The sequence below is a fragment of the Elgaria multicarinata genome, chromosome 17 (genome assembly GCF_023053635.1).
Source record: "Elgaria multicarinata webbii isolate HBS135686 ecotype San Diego chromosome 17, rElgMul1.1.pri, whole genome shotgun sequence".
NCBI lineage: Eukaryota > Metazoa > Chordata > Lepidosauria > Squamata > Anguidae > Elgaria > Elgaria multicarinata.
The window spans coordinates 27,355,894-27,382,772 of NC_086187.1; the positions used below are offsets into that span (position 1 = coordinate 27,355,894).

Sequence of the window (26,879 nt, forward strand, 5' to 3'; positions counted from 1 at the left end):
AGTCTCCCCTGGGTCATCACCACAGTGATCTAGGCCAGGCTTGCAAAGAGCAACTCTTCTGGTCACCTGGGGTGAGTAACACTCACTTCCATGGTGACCAGAAAAGGGCAATCCTTCGTAAACTGGGCAAACGAGGTTCTTTCACTCTGCCACAGAAAGACCCACTTCCTGTAAATATAGGTGGACATAGTGTATGTTTTTGGGGGCTGGTAACTTTGAAAGCCTGGGCCGTGTCACGCATTTGGGCTGTCGAGTGATAGCCTGCCATTGCTGGCTGACGCATGTTCACTCTCCTCAGTGTTCGTCTTTGCAGTTCTTCAAGGGATATGTGGACACAGGGGGGAGGGGGGCTTTAAGCACCCGCTCACGTTTCAACCATGATCTCAAAGTCCACTGCTCTTGGGAAAATGGAAGGTTTAGCGCAATGAAAAATAAAAACGGCACAGCTATCGTGGGACAGTTGCGGCCATGACAGCAAGAACACCTCTGAGTCTGCCCTGGGCCTCATCGATATCACATCCATACTTCCTGCAAGGGAAAACCATCATTTTACAGACAAACTAAGCATAGAAAGTTACAACAGATAATCCTACCTGTGGAGCATTGCTCAGACAGGTAATGTGGCCGTCGGGTAAGACGTGCCGGTTCCGGCCCCTTCCCAAAACGCACCTACTCTCCTCCATGCTGTCGCTGTGCCTCCTCCTCTGGCTGGCCTCTTCCAGACCCGGGCTTAGCAGGGCCTGAGGACTGCCCAGAGGGCTCACGAAGGTGCCCCGGCTCATGTGAGGCTCGCTCAGTTTCCTTTGCAAGGGCGGCCGGTGCTGAGGGCTGTGCGCCCCTCCACCGTTGGGGAGGAAGTCGGAATTGGTCCTGCGCAAAGGCCCCGAACGGTCTCTCACCTCGAAGTACTCGTCCGAGACGGAGGAGGCATCGGAGTAGCGGCGGCTGTGGCCACCAGAGCCGCCAGACAAACTCCCGTGGTCACTCAGGGTGATGTAGTCCTCTTCCTCGGCCTCTTCAGCCTCGGCCACCGGCAGCCCGTTCACCGCTTCCTGGCACACAGCCACCTGCCTGCTCAGCTTGCAGGGGCGGCCCGTATCCGGAACCTGCCCGGTTCCTTCGTTGTGCCGGGCGCTTGTGCCGCTGGTTCCCGACTGCTGCGTTTGGGCATCCTCTGCCGGGGAAGCTCCTTCCTGGGCCTGTGTGGTTTTCGTGGCGATCAAGTCCGTCACGTGGACAGTCCTCGGTTTGGGCACTGGGGGAGTCGTGCCCTTGGCGTCGGTTTGGTCATGAGTTTGGGGGTCCAGCAGTTGCTTCAAGTGCTGGTTGTTGGCCAAAGTGGCAAAGGTTTCTCCGTCGGCCGTTTCCCCGTGCGTCTTCTCCGTGGGGCTGGCCGCAGCGGCGTTGGGAGCAGGGGCCTGCTGGGTCGGCCCTGGGGCAGAGGCGGCGTCCGGCTGGTGGGGAGAAGTTGGGGCGGCCGGCTTGCCGTGATGACCCTTTTTAGCCTCCTGGGATTTCTGTTTGAGCATCAGCCTGTGTTGGGCACTGGCTTGGGAGACGTCGCACACCTTGATGCGGTTCATTTGGGACAGCTGGATGTTTTTAATCTTGGGGTCGATAATGTTGATGTAGCCCAAAATCTCGCTCCCGGGTTCCGGGTCGGGCTCGACCCACGTCGGCAAGTAATCAAACATGTTGGCTTTCTCCAGGTTCTGGAGACCCGGGTGGATCGGAGGGGTCATGTCAAGGAGGTCGCTGGGGCGCTCGGACACCCGGCCTTCCGGAATGGCCTTGCTCTTGACGTCCACCTTTTGCTGCTCTGTGACGTTCTTGACGCTGCTTGGCTCGCTGTTGCTGATCTGGTCGGCGCTTTTTGCCTTGACCAGGGCGTACTTGGGGTTGACGATTTTCTTCACCACGGCGTTGGCTGTGCTCACGGGCATGATTGACGGCAGGATCATCGGTTCTGGTTCTGGCTCCTCATCCATGGGGATGGATTTCAGGCTGACTCCCCGCGACAGGAGGTACAGCTCCTGGAACTGCTTGTCGAAGGTCTCCACCACTTGACCCGAGAGAACCGAAATGACATTCCTGTCGGTTCTTGCCGCTGACCAGGTGAAGCTGGGTGAGAACAAACCAGGAATCATTTTGGGGGGGGGATTTACAGCCTGCCTCTTTTCTTAAGCTCAAAATAAACCACTAAGATGGGGGGAAATGAGCAAAATAAAAAAGCCTACTCGAACCTGCAACCAACTAGCAGAATCCTGAAGAAGAAAACCTTACAAGCGTAATGGGAATTCCCAGAAAGCAAATGAACAGCCTCGTCAAATCCTACCTCTGCTGGAAAGAGCCCTCCTTTTAATTAACTTCTGAATTGCAGGTGGCAAGAATGGGAATGAAGTGCTGGTGTGTTGACTTTTGCTGACTTACATGTGCCCACATTTTGTCTTCAGCTTTTGCTCCCTGGTCTGTTAAGCAAAGCAGATTTCCTTAGGGGGTGAGGCGTGTGTCTGTTGTGAGAATGCATTTCCAAATATTTCTAGGACTTTTTCTAATTAAAAACAGTAATGTTGGTTGTTGGCCATGCAAATAGGTCTGAGACGAAACTGGGGATTGGTGTCTCAGCTGCCCCAACTGTCAAAGACACTGAGGGCTCATAATGTGGGTGAAAGCAGTGAACCCTGCGAGTTGCTGGGTGGAAGGGGGCATTTTGCAGGGATCTCTTTGGAGAAAGGCTGCAAGTTTCAATTCCCGGCTAAACTGGCATGGCTCTTTTGCTCCGATCACAGCAGCAAATTCAGTAGTGAAGGCAGGGGAACACAGTGTTGGAGTAAAAGTGCTGCGAGCTTTTGAGTTGCACAGAGCTCTTCATCACGTGCTGTGGGCAAAGCAACAAATTCTCCTTCGTGTCAAAGGCTGGCTGCTAAGAAGGCACATACCTGTACGACCCACTCATAGCTTTGTCGCCGTCCACAAACATGAACTTCTGAGCTAAAGCGCCCTTGAATCTCGTCGCCGAGCGGGTGAAAAACTCCGTCCCTCCCATTGTGCGGACTCTGAGGTTCTGCAAATGCAAAACAAAAGCAAAGAGGTGAGTAGAAACTATTTCCAGGAGTCAAATGGAAAGCAGCTTACAAGAGAGGCTTTATCGCCTTTTCTTTACCTAAGGAGCACTTTCTGTTCCACACAGCCCTGACCGAGGTAGCCGGCTTTTGGCTGTCTGGCGTTTAGGATTGTTTTTGCCCCTACAGCTTTGGTTTGGCTTATTGTTGTCTTGCTGTGCAGAGACCTGTTTGCCGACGCTGCTTAAGGTGCAATCACATTTAGACAGAAAAAAAGTCCTACAGCTGCCCAAATCCCTCCATGCTCCCTGGGGCATGCCTGGAGTTCTAGGACTTTTTTTGCTGTCAACGCCTGCATAAGGTTGTGCCCTTAATTGTCGTCTCTCTTTCCAGTGTTCAGGTGCTGGTGCCGTTGCGTAGGTAGCCAAGATGGCACCAACTGTGCCCAACGGGGAGGTATCAGGGAGGCTTGGAGAAATTCCAAGGTTTGCAGTAACACAAAAAATGTCTCTAGGGGGAAAAAACCCAAAGGGCGCGGGTGCGGGGAACGAAAAATCAACAACCCCGTGAGGATTAAACTTGCGTAGAGGCCGTGCGGCAGGGTGAGAGACAGAAAAGAAAACGGTTTCCACGTTGTCGTGGGATTCAAATCCCACCATCTCAGTTTTGCCCTACTGTGTCGCGTCTGCATTCAGGAAAGCAGTCCGCTTTCCTGACATTTCAGATTTAAATGTACTATAGCAGCACCAACTGGCTGTTTGCTTCAGCCCTGGTGAGAATTAAAATTAAATCTCTCTAAGACAGGTAGAACTTGTTCATCTCTTTCGCTTAAATTGGCTGGTTGCTGCCTCCGGTTTGGGCCGCCCTGTTCTCTCTGACAGTGGCGAAATCCTGGGCTAATTTCAGCAGCATCCATTTCAAGTTTTACGCTTGAGTAACAGGCGCTCCACCGTGGCCCCAATATATCCCTTGGCATTTACCTTCAAAAGCCCTCATGAGAGGAATGGGGGAAGGCACTCCGCTGGCTAAATTTGGCTCCTTTTCCTTGTGAGGCGCTTGCCTTGATTTACCGGGGAAGGAGAATTTAAAAAGGGGGCTCTTATGGGCTGCAGTTTCTGGGGTCCCAAAACCCCTTTGAGGGACTCCCATGTAGCTTCTTGGTGGGGCACCTGCCCCAGATTCGATCCCGGGATCTCCAGCTTAAAAGGACCACGTCGCCATTGATGGAAAAGACCCTTTTCTGCCCCAGACCCTGGAGAGGAAACGTACTACCAAATCAGAGGAGACAATATTGAGATACACGGACCAATAGTTTGGCTCCATATAAGGCAGCTTCATGAGTTCGTTTTGCAGGGATGGACGCCATTTTGTGCCTGATGGAGGGATTCAAAATGGTGACCATCATCGCAGTAAAAATATAATGAACTCAATTTTGTTTTCTTCATTCTATTCAAGTGGGACCTGCAACAAAATATTGCAGCAAGGAGTTCTCCAGTTCGCCAGCCGGGCCTTCATTTGCCATACTCCATTCCGTTCCACCTTCTGTCCAGTTCTCAGTTCCCTTCCCACAATAGTCTGTCACTTGAACATGTTTCTCATTGGGGAGTTTCCTCCATCTTGGTTCCCCACCCAACCAAAGAATACTTTTGTACTTTTGCAAACCTTGGGGGTTCCCCAAACCCATTGATACCCCTCTCTTGTGCATGGGTGGGGCTGTTTTGGCTGTATAAGCAACGGCACACACCTCTGAACATAGTATACAAAGCCACTGATGTCTACGTTGGCTCTAGTAGGCTGTTCCGGACCATTAATGGAATGTGTGAACAAAAGGAATACAGAAGCCCACTCGTAAAATAACTCCAACTGTCGACTCAAAAGTCAAGTCAAGGAACAAGTCGGCTGAAGTTATTGTCAGAACAGGCCCTAAGTGACTTGCCAAAGGCTATAGATAGAATCACTGGGAGCGCTGAAGAGCAGATAGTGCTGGATTTTCCCGTCCTTCCTGCCCTGAACGCTTCCCAGACAGATTTCTTAACTTTTAAAAAGCCACTTTCGTTCTGCACACCCTCGATTTGAGGAGGGTGCTGGGTTTATGGGTTGTAAATACACCACCGCGCCGATCGAGAACGTGACATTTGACAGCTTTGTAGTCAACACTGGCTGGAGGGGAAGCTGCGATGTTGTGAATTTAAAGTGTCAGAAAAGGGGGGGGGGGGGTTACGGGCGCCGTACTTATTTTTTAATTGCTCTTCTTCCAAACACTTTTTTCATTCTTCAGACACCCTTCACCTGCCTTTTCGCCGAAAGCGAAATTTTGAACTGGAGTTGGTGAGTGACTGAAACTAGCGTTGCCTTGAACGTAGGCGCCTTTTTCTCCTTCCGCTGGAAATAAACAGACCTCGTTGGCCGTAAGGGGTAATTCTCGTGGGCCAGCGGGTTTTAAAATATAGTTGGATCTTCCAGAAAACAGGGAAAAAATGTGGCTAAGGCTGCTGCAATCCCACGCACACTTACTTATGAGCAAGCCCCACAGAAATCATTGCTGCTTACTTATGAGTAAACATGCATGGGGCTGTGCTGTTATTGCAAGCTGATGCAAAAGATAAGCCGGCTGTTGGATAAATAAGCAGCCATGATTCAGAACTCCATCATATTGCTTTGAGCGACGGTGCCTGAGCTTTTCATATTTAATTAGGGCAATTCCAGGTAATCATCACCTGTGTGATACGGAGGGACGATTGAGATCTGCATTGCGAAACAGGCCTCTCTCCCAAAGATGCCGTGCCAACGTGCGGAAGGCCGAAACATCTGTGTAACTAAAGAGACGGGTTTTGGACATTCCCTACAGAAGCCCTTCTTGTCCTTCCTCTCCCTTTCTTTTCATGGGCTGGTTGTCCCGCAAGTTCACAAATCCCCGTCGTTGTTTCAGAAACAATTCTAAGGCAGGCCGGTGGGTTAGGCGCGGTTGTGTAGGTTGTTGGGATGGTTCGGCTTTTGTCTGGTGGCATTTTTCCGATGCAGAGCAAATGTAGCTTCCTTTTGTCAAGACGGATGACGTTCGCCACTCTGCTTCGATGACAGATGCCGTTCGGCCGACGCATCGGTGCTCGAGAGAGTCCGACCCAGCCACGAAATCTTGCCAGGTCACTTTAAGAGTGTGCTTCATCTCGCTTTTCCGCATAGGGCTACCTCTTTTCAGGAGCACACAAAAGGGTCGAAGGCGTTCTTTGGGCAACACCCAGCCGACCAAAACAGCCTCCCCCCGCTCCCCTGCAGCAATAAAACCCCAAACATCCACAGCAGCAAACGTGTCCGACTTCTTCCTCCTGGCGCCGGCTTCGTTGAGTAAGATGTGTTTGTTTAGAGTGCCAATAGGAAGAAAAACCAGAAGTGAAAACACCCAAAGACGGATGAGTGGCCGGGGGAATCACACAATCACCACTTCAGCAAACGGTTGATTCATTCAGCAAACAGTCCCTGCGATAGCTGAGCTCCTTGATATACTTTCCCAAGCTGGCATGTTGTGACCCTTTGCACCTGCTTGTTGAAGCCTGCTGAGTGGCAAGAGGTGGCTGTATTGTGGCTTGTGTATGTATGTGTGTGTGTGTGTAGTGTTTCCACCTCGTTTGAACGGGGGAAAGACTTGTGGAATTAAGTTGGCAAGAACATGAAACAAAGCCCTGCTGGAGTGAACCGAAGAATCTGGAGCTCAGCGTTGCTTAGAAGCTTAAACCAGCCAGTGGTGCATGAGAGCTAGAAACTTGCGAATTTGTTTTTGTTTTAAATGGAAGCCTGCGATTTTTCTGGACCTTGAATTTAGTGCCAAGTGCCTCAGGTTTCCTGTGCGCCCTGCAGCACACACACACACACAGCCTTGGGTTCAGCCTACCTTCCAGGGCTGTTTGGAGGTTTGCTGGGAATGTATGTGAAGCTCTTAAATAATGCTTATAATAACTATGTATTAATTCTGAGCTTCCAGGAACTGGTACTGGAGGGCCTCTGCATACAAACCTAGAACTCTTCTGGATGGAGATAACTGGATGGAAGGTTCTGCCATCTTATGCAAAGGCCAATGGATTTGGGGAAGTTGCAAAAACGCGAAAGAGGAAGCGAATTCCACTGTGGCTTACAAAACAAGAAACCCTGGCTGCAAGAGATCTGCTTGCCTTTAATCCAATGGGACTACTCTTTGGGATTGGGTCTGGCATTACCTTTAGGTGGCCTGCGTGCATTTGCGTGCGCTCACACATCTGGAGGAAATATTTCAGGTTGGTCTCGTCCAAAATGATGTAGATGGCCACCTTCCGCTTGAAGCCCGCGTCCAGCAGATCCTTGAAGATGTCCACATCGGTGAACATATCCATAACCACGCCGACCACCTGGTGGGGGGGGGGAGAAACAGAAGGAGCCGTTAGAGGCGGGAGTTAAAATAAGGCCCGGGTGTCGGACCTCTTCCAACCTCAGGGCCAGAGGCCATTTCAGGGAAGCTCTTTGGGGTGTGTGTGTGTCACACCGTGGTGGTGGGCCCCCCCGAAATACCCCCCCAAATACCAGCATATTGCAATTTAAAGCCCTAACTGACACAAAATAGCTAATACCCTGGAAGACAGAAACAAACTTCAAAGTGATCTTGATAGGCTGGAGTGCTGGGCTGGAAACAACAGAATGAAATTTAATAGGGATAAATGCCGAGTTCTACATTTAGGAAATAGAAACCAAATGCACAGTTACAAGATGGGGGACACTTGGCTCAGCAATACTACAAACGAGAAGGATCTTGGAATTGTTGTAGATCGCAAGCTGAATATGAGCCAACAGTGTGATAGGGCTGCAAGAAAGGCCAATGCTATTTTGGGCTGCATTAATAGAAGTATAGCTTCCAAATCACGTCAGGTACTGGTTCCTCTCTATTCGGCCCTGGTTAGGACTCATCTAGAGTATAGCGTCTAGTTCTGGGCTCCACAATTCAAGAAGGACGCAGACAAGCTGGAGCGTGTTCAGAGGAGGGCGACCAGGATGATCAGGGGTCTGGAAACAAAGCCCTATGAGGAGAGGCTGAAAGAACTGGGCAGGTTTAGCCTGGAGAAGAGAAGATGGAGGGGAGACATGAGAGCACTTTTCAAATACTTAAAAGGTTGTCACACAGAGGAGGGCCAGGATCTCTTCTCGATCCTCCCAGAGTGCAGGACACAGAATAACAGGCTCAAGTTACAGGAAGCCAGATTCCAGCTGGACATCAGGAAAAACTTCCTGACTGTTAGAGCAGTACGACAATGGAATCAGTTATCTAGGGAGGTTGTGGTCTCTCCCACACTAGAGGCCTTCAAGAGGCAGCTGGACCACCACCTGTCAGGGATGCTTTAGGGTGGATTCCTGCATTGAGCAGGGGGTTGGACTCGATGGCCTTGTAGGCCCCTTCCAACTCTGCTATTCTAGGATTCTAGGATTCTGTCGAAGGCTCAGGAGAGGCAACTCAATATTCAGATGCAAACGCCAGTACCCCACCAAACGACTGGCGGGTGGAACTAGGTGAAGGAGCCCTGGCCCTCTGGCGAAACGAGGTGGGCAGGATTTGGCCCATAGCCCTGAGGTTCAAAACTCCTGGCTCAGGGGGAGGTGAGGAAGATGCTTCATGGCCTCCCCTTCATGCTGGTCCTGGGGTGCTTTTCTTGCCTGGTTTCTCCAGCTCAGTTCCAGAAGTCGGATGCCCAAAATTGATCTCGCTGTGTACTTCCTTTTCTGACAAGCATCCACAGGGGTGCTTGGATTAGGGCAGAGAGAGACTTGTGTGTGTGGGGGGGGGGAGAATTCATCTAGGGGAGGGGAGGGCAACCTCTGGCCATTCAGAAGTTGTTGGACACCATCAGAACATCAGAAGAGCCCTGATGCTGGATCAGACCAAGGGTCCATCTAGTCCAGCACTCTGTTCACATGGTGGCAAACCAGCAGCCCACAGGAAGCCCACAAGCAGGACGTGAGTACAGCAGCACCCTCCCACCCATGTTCCCCAGCAACGGGTGTACGTAGGCTTACTGCCTCTGATATTGGAGGTCGCACAGAGCCATCAGGACTAGTAGCCAATGATAGCCTTCTTCTCCAAGGTAGCCTGATGCTCCAAATGCCGTCAGCCCCCACTCAGAATAGCTACTGGTCAGGGATTGTGGGAGTTGTATTCTATCAACATCTGGAGAGCCGTAGGTTGCCTGCCCCTGATCTACGGGGAGAAAACCTAGTAGGCCCCAAATGTCTTGAGCTACAATTCCCACAATCCCTGACCATCGGCTATGCTGTCTGTCTTTTTTCTTGTTCAAACATCCAGGGATCAACCTTGGGACCTTCTGCCTGCCCCGCAGGGACTCTACCACTGAGCAGTGGCCTCTCCGCTCCACTCTTCTACTATGTCCGCATGCAACGTCTGGCAAGCTGTAAACGTCACCCCAAAAGAGGGATGCGGTGTTGTGGGTCCAGACGCAAGTTGCATGCCAGGGGAGTTCTAGAGTCTGCCCTGGCGCGGTGCCTCCTGAGAGATGCCGTCAACCCGCTGTTGATTGAGGTAGCTGAGCCCTTAGCAACCAGGCTGCATTGAAGGAGTTCCAACCTGTTGTAACTGAATCTCTGTTGTTTGCAAAAAAATACTCTGGATTGCATGGGGCTTGGGGAAGCTTGCAGCTTTTGTGTCTAGCCTGTTTGTGCTAGGTTTCCCCCGCCCCCTTCCATATTGGTGTCAATATCTGTGGTTGACAAGAGGTTGCAACATACAAGCACATGATCTGGCAGTACACGTGGCAGCGGACCCTACAGTCTGTGGAATATCGGAAGCATCCTTGCAGGATTTGTCCGTGGTGGTGGTGTCTTTTATCCAGCCTCCAGTTTCCAACAGAGGCCGGCCGGCTGTCTCTGGGAAGCTCACAAGCAGGGCATATATGATATTGACATCCTTCCCCCCCCTGGAGTTTGGTAATCAAAGATATAGTGCCTTGGAACAAGGAGGCCCCATTTAGCTATCATGACTAAAGAAGGGGTCTGCTGAATCAGAAGAGCTTGCTGGGAAGGCACCAGGTTGGGAAAGGTTATGATACAGGGTTCTTCTCCCCCCTCCCAATTTTACCCTCACAACAACCTTGTGGAGTAGCTATTCAGAGAAAGAGGGACAGAGAATGGCCTAAGTTCTCCCACGAAGTGTTATGTACTAATGGTTTTAACTTTTGTGAAGCGCACAGAGAACTGTGACTATTGCGCAGTATAGAAATTAAATAAATACTCTCCAGACGGGATTTTTAACCTGGGTCTCTCTCTCAAGTACCCTAAGCAAACCCTTCTGATGCATTCCGGACATGACGGTTCTTCCTCCTCTGATGATTTTTGATTATGTTTGTTGCCATTGTGGATTAGCGACTTACGATCTCTGTGTGACGTTCATTCCTCGGCAATGAATTTGTAACGCGTCAGAAATTTTCTTTTGGCCGGGGAAAAACGGTTGCCTTGGTTTGCCGGCTTGTGTCGTTCATCGTTCCGCAAACGTGCCACGTGCATTTGCTTGGGAAGAAGTGTCATTGAAGCCAATGGCTTTATCAGCACATAACTTTGGCCCGCTCCTGCCCGTGAGTTTTATTGCACATTCTTCTAACGTATTCCTTTTATGTTTTTTTTAATCATCCTGATGTTATTGTACACAGAGCCTTTCATGCCAAGGAATCAAAGGTGCTCTGTATGCAAACCATTAATTAACTTAGGTAGGGATGCAGCCGCGTGGCCTACATTTGACAGATTGGGAAACTGAGGCACCCATCAAAGACTAAGTGCTTTGTGTATGCTGTCAAGCCAAGCTGCTAAATGAAGTTCTCTCTTTTCTGCTGCCTCTTCCCATCTTTGAAGCGTCCTGTCAGGCAGTTTTCTAGCTGTTGCATGTTACAGCTCTTTAATCATGTCTATTATTAACCTTAATCACCATCTGTAGCCTCTATGTATTTGTAAACCACCCAGAGAGCTATGGCTATTGGGCGGCATAGAAATGAAATAAATATAGTTCATTGTGCATAGTTGAACCATGGAATGTGACGCCGCCATGGCCACCCACTTGGATGGCTCTAAAAGGGGATTAGATGAATTCGTGGAGAAAGTGGCTGCTGTGGTGGGCATCTAGTTGGCCGCTATAGAAGCAGAATGCTGGACTAGAGAGGTCTTTGGTTTCATCCATCATGGCTCTTCTTAGGGGGATGTTTGGCAACAGTTTTATGAGAAGAATTTAGAGAGCAGTTTTTGAAGATCAAGTCCCTGTTGGTTAAAACTTAAATTATTTCCAGGATGCTTCCAGTCTATCTCTTTATTTTGGCCTTCCCCAAACCTGGTTCTCTCCAGTTATTTTCGTCTATGACTTCTAGGATTCCTGACTATTGACTATATTGTCTGGGGCTAATGGGAGCTGAAGTCCAAAACATCTGTAAGGCACCAGGTTGGGGAAAGCTGTTCATAGAATCCCTCATATAAGTGGCTCCCGATACAATTTCTTAGTTGTCCCCATTAACTAGCTAGTTAAGAACATGAAGAGGAGTCCTGTGGGATCAGACCAAGGTGGACCTGTCAAGTTCAGTATTCTGTTTCCCACCGTGGCCAATCAGGAATCTCTAGGAATCTCATAAGTCAATAGCCCTCCCTCGGGGTTGGCCCTTGGATTCTGGCATTCAGAGTAGATTGCCCCTGAATGTGGAAGTTCTCCCTTCAGTGAGGCTGCTGCAGGGAAGGCTCCAAGGGTGGGCGCTTGCCAGGAGCCTATTGACAAGGGTCCCCTGGACCTGCTCTTCCTCTTCACCATGGCAACCTGCTTCTTCACCTGCCGCTCGCTCTGGTCCAGGCAGTGGGGGGGGGGGGGGCTAGAAGTAGGATCCGGAGATGCCACGGCCTCCTTGCTCCCTGGTTCTCCGCTTGTCAAGGAAGCAAGCGGAAGCCATGATGAGGAAAAGGGAAACAAAAAGTGGTATATGGCTATGGCATGCATGGGAGAAAGCGAGCCATAACTTTCGTAGACATCCAAATTGGCAGGTAGCAGCGATAGGGGCCTTTCTGGTGGCGGCCCCACAGTTGCAAAATGTCTTACTTGGGGGGCTGCAGGATCAAACAAGCTGATGACCATGGGGGTGGGAAGGTAGACTCATCATGGGAGGGGCCCCACGCAGGGTGTCTTGCCGAAGGCCCCTCCAAAACCTAGAGTCAGCAATGGAGAGTTCGCGGTTGGGAGAGGAGGGTGTTGCAGCTTTGCTGAAAGGTTGCAGCGCATGAATGTTTGGAGACTAGGCCTTGTGGTCGGCAACAGGATTAACCTGAGGCCAGGCTGGACCAACCCAGCTAGATCAACAGTTCCTTGCGTCTGCTGCTAAGGCAGTTCTGTTTGCTTGGAGGCCCTGGGATAAATGGCCAATTTGCCTTTGTGGTGGCAGTAAAGCGGCCTTTCAAGATTTCCCTTCAAAGGGCTGGTCTGTCTGTCTTTCTTTCTTGGGAATTGTTTTTCAGCAAGCCTCTGGCTAACATGGAAAATATTGAGAGTTGTAAACTCTGCACTTAAAAAAGAAAGGAAGGAAAGGAAATCTATCCGTGCTGGATGAATTTTATTTACGGTCACAAGACCAGCGAAACCACACAACAATATGAGCACATATAATATTCCCAAACCGACGGAATAAAATGGGACTATGAATAAAACAATATACTGGTCTTGTGACCGTAAATAAAATTCATCCATCCGTGCTGACTAGAATAAATATGCCAGCAATAGTGCAATAATTCACATTCTGCATAAATCATGATGTATAATCAAACACTAAAAGATACTCAAAATAACAAGTTCACACACACCACCACAACAAAGACAAATTTCCTATTAAAACTGGTGATCAGTTATCAAAACGCCTTCCAGAACTTAAACATGTTTTCAACCCCTATCTAAAAAAGGGGGAAAGAAGGCACTTGTTCGGTCCTGCCCCCCACCCAAGTAAGACATTTTGCAACTGTGGGGCCGCCCCCAGAAAGGCCCCTATCGCTGCTACCTGCCAATTTGGATATCTACGAAAGATATGGCTCACTTTCTCCCATGCATGCCATAGCCATATAGTATACCACTTTTTGTTTCCTGGATCTGAAAACAAGCCTACCTGTTTCCCCCGATCAGATATCATTTCTCCTAGCTGAAGCTGGTCTGTCTCAGGTATGGCCTCCTGTTCCCCTCTCACCTTTTTTTCCCTTGAGTACAAAATGTTGGCTGGGTATTCAGAATATGCTGTTGGGCTGCATTTTTGAATGGATTAGGTGTTTAGAAAGGAGCATTGATATGGCTGTGATTTAAATTCCTTCCAGGCTGTTTATGGAACACGAAGGAGGAGGAGAAGGAATAATGGTCCTCACTTTCTTTTTAAAATCAGTGTGTATAAAGTGTCGGATAACTTCAGTCCTGGGAGAAACTGGGCATTAAATCGCCGTGTCTCTCACCTTCTTACACGAAGCCTTGGTCTGCTGCTTATCCAGAAACACACAATTAGATCTGAGAGAAAGCCACAGGTAGGAGCTCAGTGAACATTGGCTAATCACATGGTTTTTCCTCCCTGTCCTTTCATCTCTAGGCTGCCAAGCACTTTGCATCCTGTAATTACTTACCTGAGATTTGCAGAGTGGTTTTTGTTTTTTGACGAGGTAGAAAAATCAAATGGATGGTGCCAGAGAGAAGGAACCCAACGGAAGTTGAATGAAAAAGCATCTCCTAGGTCATCTTCCCCAACCTGGCATCCTCCAGAGGTTTTGGACTACAACTTCCATTAGACCCAGCCCTGGCTCTGGAGGGCCCCAGCTCGGGGGAAGCCTGCCTTAGGCAGGGGTGCGGAATGTCTCAAGGGCCAAATTTCATTTCAGAGAAGCGCTCGGGGGCTGCATTCCGGGGCTGGGCGGAGCCAAAGGCAGAAGTGGGAGGGGCCAAAATACCAGCCTGTTTCGTCTTAAAGCTCTTACTGCCACTCGCGAAAGCCTTAGGAGAAGCATTTCAACTAGGGTGACCATAATGAAAGGAGGACCGGGCTCCTGTGTCTTTAACAGTTGCATAGAAAAGGGAGTTTCAGCAGGTGTCATTTGTATATATGGAGAACCTGGTGAAATTCTCCTCTTCATCACCACAGTTAAAGGTGCAGGAGCTGTACTAGAGTGACCAGATTTAAAAGAGGGCAGGGTACCTGCAACTTTAACTGGTGTGATGAAGAGGGAATTTCACCAGGTTCCCCATATATACAAATGACACCTGCTGAAATTTCCTTTTCAATACAACTGTTAAAGATACAGGAGCCCTGTCCTCCTTTTCATAGGGTCACCCTATTTCAACCTTGCAGAAGGAGGCAGGTGCTGTGCATCAGCTGGTAAACCTCAGGTCTATTGGTGGGTTGTGGAAATGGGCCTGGCCTTCTTGGGAAGCCCAAAGGGCCATCTTTGGCTTAATTTGGCCTGAAGTTTCAAGTTATTAAGAAGCAGCTGTTGCGGTCCGAATGCCGCCTTTCAAAGGGTCTGGGTGGTTTGGAGCTTCCCAGTTGTGGGTTGAATCTACCTATCTGTCTGCTGCTTGGGGGAATGGCAGCCCAGACTCTTTCGGGATCAGTACATAGGAGAATCGGAAGCTGCCCTGAGTCAGACCCTGGGTTCATCTCGCCCAGTATTGTTGACACTGACGGGCAGCCGTGACTCTTCACAGTTTCAGGCAGGAGTTTTTCCAGCCCTGCCTGGAATTGCCAGAAATCGAACCTGAGACCTTCTGCCTGCCAAGCACCTGGTCTCTACCACGGAGCCAGGGCCCCTCCCCAAGACCACCAGAAGAGCCCTGCTGGATCCGACCAAAGGCCTCTCTAGGTCAGCATCCTGTTTCTCACAATGACCAACCTGAGGCTTCTGGGAAGCCCGCCACCCCTCAAGCAGGCCATGAGTGCATCACCCTCTGCTGATGTACAGTATACTGCCTCTGTTGAGGGAGGCTCAATTTAGCTGCGATGGCTTTCAACAGTGAATGTTTCTAAAGATTATAAATAATAATAATAATTATTTCTTACCCGCCTCTCCGATTGGATCGAGGTGGGGAACAACAGCAATCAGAAAATACATAAAATACTGATTAAAAACATAGCATACACTGTTAAAAACATCCCAAAAGCGTCCTAAAATTCTACTGGATAGGCCTGCCGGAAGAGATCAGTCTTGATAGCTTTCTTGAATGCCGACGTATGTCATGTCAAATGCTTTGAAAAATAAACGAGGGCCGCACGCTGTAATTGCAAACATTTTTGTTGTTGACTAAAGACTGGGGGCGGCAACTTTTAATTGGTGAGGCTGAGTGTTACGGATACACTTTTATTTTCCTTCTCGAGGCTATTTTGGTCTAGCTTTGTAATGGGTGTGGAATAAGTGCCTAACTCACATGCCCGGTGCGGGGACTGTGTGTCGTACTGAACACACCAAAACCAACACGCTCACAGCACAAAACGTTGGCACAGGGTCGGAGGGGATACGAGATTTTGGCATTTATGGTTGGGTTTTGGAGGTGTTAACTAGGAACCCGGACTAGACATGGTGTGTCATGGTTAGAGTGATGGACTCTGGAGACCTGGGTTGTAGTCCCTACTTGACCATGAAGCTCACAGGGTGGCTCTGAGCCAGTCACTGACTCTCAGCCTAACCTACCTTGCAGGGTTGGTTTGAAGATGGAGAGGAGGAGGAGGAGGAGGAGGAGGAGGAGGAGGATCACGTATGCTGCCATGGGCACTTTGGAGGAAAGGCGGTATATAGATGTCACAAATGAATAAAAAAAATATGTTGTTGCATGAGAATAGGTGGTGGTACACAAAACTTAGAAACAGGTTTTGAGGGTCATCTGTTCAAAGGAAGATGCGTTTATGTCGGAGCGTGGCCAAAGTCCGAGAGACCTTGTGTGGAGCTATAATCAAGCAGCCACAATTTACCTTGAGACTGCAAATATCATCGTGGTGAGTGTTTTAACCCCACCGCACCGGTTGTGCCCTGTAATCCATATGCAATGTGGGCGGATTTTGAGATGTGTTTTCCAAGCCGAAGGAAGCTATCGACACAGAACTTTGGCCTTGTATATGCTGTGGTTTTGGCTTTATGGTTTTGAATCATTCCTTCAGTTCAACGTGTTCGTTTTCTGATCTCTGCTGTGATCAAGGTCCATTCCCACACGGGACGTGTTAAATCAGCACGAGAGAGAAAGAGAGTGTTGCTGCTTTCGCAGAATATGAAGTGAGAGGTTAGGAAGGCACCGATCAGTATTTACAGTGGATTGGGACTGAAGTGTCTGGCTGTAGAAGGTCTCCCCACGGTCATTTCCAGCTGAATGTTGAGACAGCTGTAAATAAATGTCCCTTTTGTCTGGAGGGTCTATTTCTAGTGGAACAAGGTCTGGCCAAGTAAGAATGTCATTCTCTGTCTCTTTCTCTGTCTCTCTCTCTCTGTATGTTTATCTCTCTGTCTCTCTCTCTGACATGCACGCGCACACACACAGGGTGCATTCCGTCAAGGCTTTTACTGTTTAATTGCCCTGCCTTATTTCCTGCAATTTAAAGGGGGTTCCAATCAGATAACATCATCATCATCCACTCATAACCCTTCCTCATTTCCACACCGCTGCTTCTGTCTGTTTCATTCCTCCCACCCACCCCACACACAATCCATTAAAGAGGAAAAAGCAGAAGAGCTGCCCTGTGGATGTTTCCAGACGGAGGGCGCTTGGCAGTGCCCATCAGAAGGCACCACCCAGCAATGCCAACGTAGGAAAACACGGAAGGGTTATGAGTGGAAGACGACATGGGCGCCTATAAAATGTTGTGAATGAGGTTGGGCAAAACACAATAAATGACGTTTCCAGAAGCGCCCAGGGTCTCCTGATGGGAACTCTTAGGAGCTGTCCATCTCAAAGCGCCCAAAATCAAAGAATTAAACTCCTTGTACAAAATTGATTTTTCTTTTCAATTTTGAAAAAATGTGGTCCTGGCATTTGCCCCTTGAAGTTAGGCAGGCAAAATGGAAGGCCAGAAGGCAGAAAAGGAAAGATGGAACGTCCCTAGAACATCCAGTTGGTTGTCCAAAGCAACTTCTGTTTGTCTTGAAAGATGTGCCATTAAAGTTGGCACACGCAGGCAGGAACTGGTTTTAAAAGATGCTGCAAACAGACTAAGAACTAGTGCAGGGATATGCAGGGTGTTGTTGCTAGGCATCCATGTCTCCTGGAGAAATTTCTTGGTGCCCACCCCTTCCCACGTTTTTTTTTAAAATGTAAACACATTTTCTTATGGGCAGCTGGGATTCTTGTGAAACAGATTTCTGTTAGCGCTGAAAGCTCTGGATTCAAAGCAGTCCTTCAGTGTGTTGGGGCTCAGACTACACTTCTGCCTTGTACACAGTCTTTTAGGGCAGGTTACTGGCCCTTGACCATGCTTCCCCTGTCAGCCATTTTGTGGTGGTGCCCAGGACAGTTTTTCAAGTTGCCAAATCTGCCCACGGCCTGAAAAGGTTGCCTACTCCTGAACTAGACAATGGTTCTCATCAGTTTTAGGTGCACTTTGTGGCAGCCACTAGCATTACATAAAATACTCATGGGGAAAGACCACACAGAAATGAGCTGGTACTGACTGAGATGCCCGAAATGCCTTTGGAATGCTTTTTGACTGTCAGGTGCAGGGAATGTGTCCGTGGCAATGTTTGTAGCGGCTGGTGCAGGCTCAGAACAGGTTGCCTTTCTGAAACATATTTCCAGATAATGCTTTTGAGCTGCCCTAAAGTCTTTATCACCTCTGTTTAAGTATAGGGCAGTGAAAGAAGTCCTTGGTGGTTAATTGGATAATGGTGCAGGATTAACCGTCGTGCAACTGTCAGCCTTCAGAGATGGCAAAATGAATAAAGTCGGGAAAGAACAAACAGCCGAGGCTAAGAGACGCAGGGAAGTGGTGTCGGCGGTTAGCAGGTTGGCCTTGGATGTGGGACGCAGGCGCCTGATTATTGAAATCCTTGGGGTACTTCCACACCACCTAGAAACTATGAAATTTGGTACAAGGCCTCTCCAAGTAACAAAGAGAATGGCATTTTTTTACATCTAAAGGTCAAACCTCAAAATAAAAAAGTGGGGTTTTATGCTTAACGGCAAAATGAATTAACTATATTATTTATTTATGGGATATATTTACTATAAATTGGTCGCTCTGTATTCATTTTTGCAGAACTCACCGTTTTCATCCTAATACGCAAGTTTGGTTTGCAAAGTTTTAGTTATCCTACAGTGATAGTGTTTTGGACACTTCAAATAATTTTTGGGACACTTGTAAGTAAATGCATCTTCCGTTTCTAATTGTGTATATGAATTCTCTGTGACTTATGCTTTGTCGTGATTTGCACTTGTACTGGTCTTCATAGAATCATAGAATCGCAGAGTTGGAAGGGGCCTACAAGGCCATCGAGTCCAACCCCCTGCTCAATGCAGGAATCCGTAACAGAATAAGAATAGAGCATATTCTGCATTTGGATATGCAAAGAAAACTACTCAAGGCATATCATGATAGACGCTAGTACTCCAATATGGCAAGCCAAGTCTCCGAAGTATTGGGCGATGCGAAGGCATTTCACATTTACATTCCTGAATTTAATTGGGGTGGGGTGGAGTTTAGTAGCAGACAGGAATGTTTATGTACTCTTGCAGATGTGACTTGTATTTGTGTATATCTATATTACACTGAATGTCTGCAATTGTGGCCAAATCTACACCTCGTGAGTAAATGCATCGATACGATTCCCCCATCATGACGCTTTATCTGTCTTTCACATTTAAACCTTGTAGGACACACAATGACAGCTGTTGCAGTATTTTTGATAATATGGAATAAAAAGCGGGAAATAATGCTAGAAAAGCAGTATACGGAATTCGTAATGTACCCCCAACAGTTACCGTTTCACTTCGATACCGATAAAAAGCATTGCACCCTGCCTTTCTACCCCCAAATGGCTCACATCTCCTTCTCCTTCTCAGTATCCCCGTTGCCTGGGGCAGGACAAGGGGCAGGTGAAGAAGCAGGTTGCAAGGGTGAAAGGGAGGTGCAACTCTAGAGGTCTTTTGTCAGTGGGCCCCTGAGGCTGTGTGGGCTCATGGCTGGGGCCCAAGCACGCCCACCCTTGACTCTCTCTGTAGCCATCCATCCTTTTGGTGGGGCAAAAGAAGTAGCACACCTGCAGTTATTGCAACCATGTATTTAATAATGGGTATCTCATCAGAGGCAAGCCGCTGGCGCCCTAATGGTAATTATATTGCCTTAGTATTATCCAGTGCAGCAATTTTAATTCTCAGTGCGAGAGCAGAAGAACTGCTTGAGAGATCGCACCAAAGATCCATCTAATCCTTCTGCCGGCTTCCGAAATCAGCCAATTAGACGCACTTGAAAGTTTACAACGGAGTCAAGAGGCACCTTTTAAGTCATTACGCGTTTGTTGCGCTGTAATCTTTCGCAAGCCGGCATCCACTGATGTCAGGAATGGGACATGAAACTGAGGACCGTCCTTTGCTGCTTGAGAACTAGATACCGGAGACACAGAGAGACTGCTCCTGAATAAGGAGGTCCCATCGTTAATGACAGCCAATAGCAGCCAATAGACCTGCCCTCCGTGCCTGTGTTAGTGTATATATTATAACGAGTGAAATGTAATAGTATAAATTATAACCTAGCCTCCATGGCCCTTTGTCGTTTAATTTCCCAGCGGCACTGGATGATGGCCAGCCGAGTGCCCGAAGTAGCTTCTTGGAAAAAGCATCGTGGTCCGTGAGGCTTCACTGACACATACCAGTTTGATTCTGCCGTCACCAAGTGAGGAGAAGGCATGTATGAATCAGCCTTCCGTGCCATGTGTGAAAACAGCCCCCTCACCACGGAGTGTCTCTTTCTCCTCTGCCCTACTCACTGTACCTAACGTGAAGAAACCGTCTGGTGGGCCTCACTTTGGAAATGTGATTGCAACTAAAATCGGCTGCATTCCAGTCTAGATCTGTTTGGCTGCCCGTGGCCGGCTCCCATCTAAAGTCTGCAGACCATTCGGGAGGGATGTGGCTTCTGGTCCCACGCTCCCTCTTTTAATCCAGGGTGAAACTGTTCTAGCAGGGAGTGGGGAGGTGGCAACTGGGAACGAACGGAGCTTTTATATCAGCAAAGCCGCAACACCAGCAACCGCTTTGCAGCTGCGCTCCACAGCAGCAGTCTGGATTGAAAGGGCTGTTTATGACGTATGTAGGGTTTTAATGAGCAGCCTTTCATCTTGTTCTTTCTTGCAACAACCTGAGAAGTAGGTCACTGCTACTCCCATTTTACAGATGGGGAACTGATACCATTTGCCCCAGGCTGCAGAACCACACTGACTCTCTCCGGCGGCTACACGCCAACGTGGTCAAAAACCCTGAGCGCCCAAAGCTGCCTTTCCTCCGTGTATCACCCCTAGGTTTTCTTTCTGGCTGTGGCTGCCACCAGAGAACCTTCCACGCAAGAAAAATAATGCTGATTTAATTCCAACCAGTGTTTCAGCTTGGAATCTCTTTTCACTGCTGAGGTTCTGGCTAGGAATGTTGTTGTTGTTGTTATTATTATTATTATTATTATTATTATTATTTATTTATTTATTTATATAGCACCATCAATGCACATGGTGCTGTACAGCGTAAAACAGTAAATAGCAAGACCCTGCCGCATAGGCTTACATTCTAATAAAATCATAGTAAAGCAATAAGGAGGGGAAGAGAATGCATACAGGCGCTGGGTAGGGTAAACAGGCACAGGGTAGGGTAAAACTAACAGTATTAAGTCCAAACAACATCAGGTTTTAAAAGCTTTAGGAGTGTGTGTGAAGTGCTAGCGGGGGAGATGTCACTGAGCATGTGCAGAGTGACCACACACTTCTGGCGTTATAGGGAGCAATGTTTCCAGGTCAGAAGCTGGTACTTCCCGGGACAACATGAACCCCAGAGGGTGAAACAATGAATGGAACGGCAACGGGGTAAAGCTACAAAAGCACCTTCCCTGGGGGCTTATCAGACCTGGGTGCAATTTTGCCTGGCTTTGATCCATGTTGATGGGACAGCAAGTGTGGAAACATCAAAGCACTATCAGCAAAACTGGGGCGAGTCTTCTTCTATGCCTATGGCTATCGGTGACCGCAGTGACCAGCAAACAAAGGATATAAGGGCTGGTAAAACGAACAATTCATAATAACTAACCTCCTCCCCCATTCCTGACACTTTAAACCAGCAATCATCCCACCAATCAATGCTCCCCCCCTCTGAATCCTTGGGGAGACTGGGTCGGTGCCGGAGAACTTATCTGCCACTGAGCAGGATATCAGCAGTAAATACGGACACGATGAGCTCATTCAGGAGCAGACCAGACTTGTCTTATGCATCATCCTCCAGACAAAGTTCCGGGGGAGAAAACGGGATGTTTAAATTGGCTGTGGGGCCGTATCACCACCCTCCCTCCCTCCCCTCAAACAAAACAGCACACGGTGGGCTTGTCTCACCTTTTGAGCCTGGAAGATCATCTTGCGGACGACCTCCTTGATGTGGGGTTGATAATCGATGGGGGGTTGCATGTAGACAGTTGCCCGGGTCACTCCGCGGTAAGCGATGGTTTCGGGCCACCCTAAGTCTAGTTGCGGGATGGAGCGGTCGGATCTCTCCGGCCAGTAATCTGACGAAGGGGCCGGGCCTTGTTCTCCATTCTGGGCGTTGAAGTCCACCTGCGTGTCTCCACGGGGGATGAATTCCGAACCGGGGTCGTACGTTTCCAGCGTATCCAAGATCCTTTTGAGCTCCAGCTCGGACAGGAAGTCCCGGATGTTCTCTTTCTTGAGAACTTCATAAAAAGCATCCGGACCTTTTGAGACCAGAGCTTCTAGTGCCAACCTCTGTTCTTCGCTGTAGAAAAACTCTGGCTTAGATTCGCTGGACCTCCAGTTGACATGGCTGTCATCCAGACATTGCACCTGAGAGAAAGCCATGAGTCCGAGTTTGTTTTCGTGTTGTTGTTTTTAAAAAGTGTGTCCACCAGTAATAAATAAAACAAGTTACTTAAAAAATAATTTAGCGTTGTGTATCCCTGAGTGAAAACAATCAGCAGCTAACAGCGTCCCCTTTTCTAGCTTTCCCCCCCACAATTCTTTCTTTTTTCTTTTCTTTTTAAAGGTTCTTTGATACTTAAAGGCGTCTTTCAGATGACGAATTCAGTCTCTTAGGTTTGTTTGTCACCTCATCTCAGTGGAGTCCAAAGCACGGATGGGACGAAAACGTTCGCTCAAGTTTCTTTCCCCGAATCCTTGAAAACAGACGAGAACTGTTCAACCAGGGCATTCAAACGACCAGATGCCTGCAAAGGCTCAAAAGCTTCACTGGTGTTGAAATCCTGTTTCGTTTGATCCTTTCCCACTAGCCGTCAGACCGTTTGCTTCCTCTGCCTCTTACTTTCAAAATCCCCATAAGAAAACAGTAAAAACAAAAAAGAAGTTACGAAACTAACCAGAATTGAGTAAATAGCAGTTGGGAACAGAATATTTTTTGGCGGAGGGCGTTTTTGATTTCACTCTTCTGCTTTTTTGAAATCTCTCTTGCTGATCCGCAGTTTCTTTGAACAGGATTAAAGAAGGGGCAGGTTTTATTCCCCCCCCCCCACAACTATCTCCTCTTGTCCTGCTTTGGCCTCCTTCCGGATCTGAATTTCACTCTCTGGTAGATGGATTGACGTGGAGAACTCTTGCCGGTCGGCAGCTGAGAACCCGGCAGGTAGCAGCCAGAAATGAAATCCCAAGAGGAAGGGGAGGGGGGAAAGACAGCGGAGAAACAGAAAGACAGGAGGAGGAGGAGCAGGCTGAGTAATTTGCTCCTCCCTGTCCCACCTGTAGTCACATGCCTGCCTGCCTTCAGATGGTTCCCGCCTGCCCCATTAACTCCTTCGGTTATGCTGAACACCATGCTTCTCTCGGGGTCTAAGGCAGGAAACTGACTCACCCATGGAAGTCCCGCTCTGTACTCAGCCACATCAGGCAGGAGGGAGGAGCGGAGGTTGGCCCTGAACTTAGGGTTATCAGGTTAAAAACAATTCTGTGTGTGCGTGTTCTGGAGGCAGGAGAGCCTCCAACGCTGTGCTCTTGTGTTTGGAATGGGACAGGATTGGATCCCATTTGATCCTCTTCCACAAGACTTTTGGATCCTTTGAAGCTGGAGCGGATCTGCTCTGGAAGGATATGCAACAGGTTTACAGGGCTTGTTTACTGGGAATTCAGTCCACTGGGATCAATGGGGTTTGCTTCCTAGTAGAGGGATGCTACCATCCCCCTTTTCTTCCTCTCCCCCTCTTCCTCCCTTTCCAACTGGCCGCATGAGGAGGGACAGGTCGCTCTTGTCAGAGGTCTGAACTGATCACTTGTAGACGGCTTTTGAAACTAGGCTGAGGCCCTCAAGTTGCCCACTTCTGGTGTGTCGGAAAGTCTGGTGTGACTTACAGTAGAGTTGTTTTATACAGAGAAAGCGTGGCAACACAGCATTTAGTATTAGAGGCGACAACACAGGCTACAGCCAGTCTAGAAGTTGTTCAAATCAACTAGTGTTTTGACACACATCAGCAGAGAAGGGCATCGGACACGGTGCTCGCTGTGTGAGTGTAAGCGAGCAAAGGCATGAGATGTGGTTACTTGCTTCCTCTCTGGAAGACAGCCATTGGCTCTTGCTGCAGAGGCAGAGCAATAAGGAAGAGGAAGGGGAGGGAGCAGGAAATAGGAACTGACCAGGCTACAGGATAGTCTCTGTCGTCCCCTAGTGTCTGGAAGCACGCGGAGTTGTTCCTATTACCGTATTTCTTCGATTCTAAGACGCCATCGATTGTAAGGCGCACACTAATTTCAGTACCACCAACAGAAAAAAAAGTTTTGATTCTAAGAAATAAACACACCCACGATTCTAAGATGCACCCTGTTTTTAGAGATGTTTATACCGGGGGGGGGGGGGGGAAGTGTGTCTTAGAATCGAAGAAATATGGTATACAGCCCGGTAGAAGTGTCTTCTGGAATGGGTTTCAGGCGGATGTGGGGGGTGAAGAGGAAGGGACCGAGAAGGATGTTGATTAGCTGAAGGAAGGAAGATGGTCATGGAGGAAGGACTGTATTTGGAAATAAGGGTACAAAGACAGAGGGCCAGGCTAGGGAGAGCTTTATGGAGAAGGGGGTTGTGTTGGGGATATTTAGGATGGGGAACTATCAGTGCTGGAGCCAGGTTTTTTGGGGGGGTCCTTGGGAAAGACCCCCTGCATGGGGCTGTGGCGTTACACCCCACAAGTCAGTTCCCTAATGTATATCTAGGATTTGTAAGTCTATTGTGTTTAGAATGTTGACCTGAGTGGGGGGAGATGGAATATCTTAGGAGGGGGGAGGAGGATATATAAAGGGAAGACTGAGGTGAGAAGGGGGGCGTTAAAGTACTTTGGTTCGAGGGGAGAATTAGAGGATCAGGGTAAAGAGGGCTGTCTCTTGAGTGTCGTGTGCAGATAGTCAGTTGATGTATATTAAACAATCCTGATAATAAAGGACGTTCAAGAGTGAAGGTGTGAGAGAAAGGAAAGCGTGTATGAGAAGAGAGAAAGGATTGGATGAGAAGTTTTAACAAGGGTCTGAAAAGTTTTGTATGAAACAAAGTTTGTGAACATTGAAATAAATTTTTATTCCGTTTGTTTTACTACCACAAAAACCCCACGTGTTTCCTTGGCATTTATCATCTGCAGTTATATACACATTATTTATTTATTTATTTATTTATTGCATTTTTATACCGCCCAATAGCCGAAGCTCTCGAACATAACCCCCGTTCTGACTTTAATTCACCATCAGCACATATAATTCACAGCGCATTATTTTATTCCTGAAATCATTCCTGTTTAACCCCTTTCTCCACATAGTTTGGAGAAAAGCAGTGGTTGTCCCTCACCTCAGGCTCATAAAGCGGTGGCGCTTAGCTGGAGCAGGGAGTGTCCGTGGCCAGGCCGGTTGCAAAGAGCCTGTGTCGTGGCAGGGCCCCCTCCCTCCTTGAGTCTCACCCCCGTGGTCACCCTCTTCCTCCTCATGGCTTCCACTTGCTAGCTTGACTAGCAGAGAGCCCGTGATGGAGGAGGCCGCGGCGTCTGCTCCTCCTCCTTCCTTCTCACCACCACCACCACCACCGTCTGGGCCAGAGCAAGAGGCAGGTGAAGAAGCAGGTTGCCGCGGGGAAGAGGAGGAGCAGAAGCTCCAGGGGGGCTCTTGACAGGTGCCCAAGCATCCCTACCCTTGGCATGGCTCTGGAGCCAGTGAAGGGATTTGGGGTCAGGGTCCCACGTGGCCACAACAATGAGAGAGGGAGGGAAGCGGCTTTGGTGGCACTCTTGCCTCCAAGTTGGTTCTCAGGCTACACTACGCAGCGCCAAAGGAGGTTTGCCAGCGTCGGCGTTGAATTGGAGCTTTCTGGCTTGGTTGATTTCTCCTCGGCCAGGTGTGCCACATGGCAGGGAGCCCAGAACATTGACCGTTTTCCTCTCCGGTTTCAGATGCGGTTGGCTGCGTCGACCCCGATGAATGCACCCGAATCTGCGGGGCCGAGGTGGGCTGCTCCAACATCGCCTACCCCAAACTGGTGATTGAACTCATGCCCAGCGGTAAGCTGAGCTGGGTCGGTGTGGCCATGGGCACCGGTTTCCCCCGCAGCCTGGGCGCTCCGGTCACGTCCCCTTTTTCCATTCATTCTTTTGTGTTGCCAGGAAAAAGCAAAAAACACCTGGATGTATCTTGCCGTTTCCCAAGAGTTCTCCTTATTTGGCTTCTGAATGAAGAACCGCAAAGCGTTACTAATGGGGCAATTATTACGGATGTCACTTAGTACAAATGAGATTATGGAGGCTTTCACGTTCTGGACTTCCCACTGCGCTTATTCTTAAAGGGGGGAAATCAGCTTCCTTTTGGGCTTGGATGCTGCGAAATTCAGCCTGATGATAAGAGCCTGATGGGGTGAAACAGACTGCTGGAACTTATCCTGACTCGCTTCCTGGGACTGTGTTGTGCCCGGGCCTTAAAGCCCTCATCGGGCAACAGAAATACGGTGGCCACTTGTAAATTGCCCAAAGCCAGGAAATACATCTCCAAAAAAGAAGACGAAAGAGGGTTCAGATTGGCATAACATTTGCATGCTAATTGATATGCCTAGGTGCAAGTTTAGGAATCATAATTATTATTTAAATAGAAATACAGCACATCGCACCCTGGTGTGGAAGGCTGTGACCAGGTGATCCGGGTGCTCACCTGTTCTGCTTGCTGTCCAGGTGTTCACAGTTGATGCACAACAGTTCTCATGGTTCTTTAAGATGGATTTGGACCGGATAACCTTTCAAACAGGGCTTGGCCCTCTGGCAGGCCTTCAAATAGAGGGTTGTCCTCAGTAAAAGAGGACATGTGACCACCCTCAGTTACAGAGAGGAGTGGAGGTGTGCAGCATCAGGAGAACCTGGCCTCTGGATTGGTATGAAAAGCGAGAGCCGGCACTGGTCAACGGATCAGGACCGTGTGCATCCTGCATTTTAGGTCTGAGGTTTCCTGGCCCCCAGCAGGTGATCCTCAGGACCCTGGACAGCAAGCGCGTCAAGAGTGTTGAGTGGGGCTGCCCAGTTTATTTGGCCCAGTTATATCCCGTCCTCCATTTTGAAACACAAAGTAGGCTACATGAGGTGCTGGTTCCTGGAGGGTCTTCCA

The 26,879-nt window shown here is 48.8% G+C and overlaps 2 protein-coding genes across 4 annotated transcripts in view; one reads left to right on the forward strand and one right to left on the reverse strand.

Moving 5' to 3' along the window:
* Positions 1-22,619, reverse strand: part of FAM83G (family with sequence similarity 83 member G) — a 34,900-nt gene extending 12,281 nt beyond the window's left edge. The window contains exons 1-4 of one of the 3 annotated variants that reach the window (XM_063143536.1): positions 21,639-22,619; positions 7,274-7,441; positions 2,940-3,064; positions 900-2,121 (exon numbers count right to left, since the gene is read on the reverse strand). In XM_063143536.1, the coding sequence (XP_062999606.1) occupies positions 900-2,121; positions 2,940-3,064; positions 7,274-7,441; positions 21,639-22,118 (1,995 nt within the window). In that variant the 5' untranslated portion in view covers positions 22,119-22,619. Of the gene's footprint in view, positions 1-593; positions 2,122-2,939; positions 3,065-7,273; positions 7,442-21,638 lie in introns of all 3 variants that reach the window. The other 2 variants (XM_063143534.1, XM_063143535.1) reach the window with 2 other exon arrangements.
* SLC5A10 (solute carrier family 5 member 10) overlaps positions 1-26,879 on the forward strand; it is an 80,163-nt gene that overhangs the window by 35,624 nt on the left and 17,660 nt on the right. Inside the window, exon 10 of the mRNA XM_063143537.1 lies at positions 25,685-25,792. Coding sequence (XP_062999607.1) covers positions 25,685-25,792 — 108 coding nt within the window. The remainder of the gene's footprint in view (positions 1-25,684; positions 25,793-26,879) is intronic.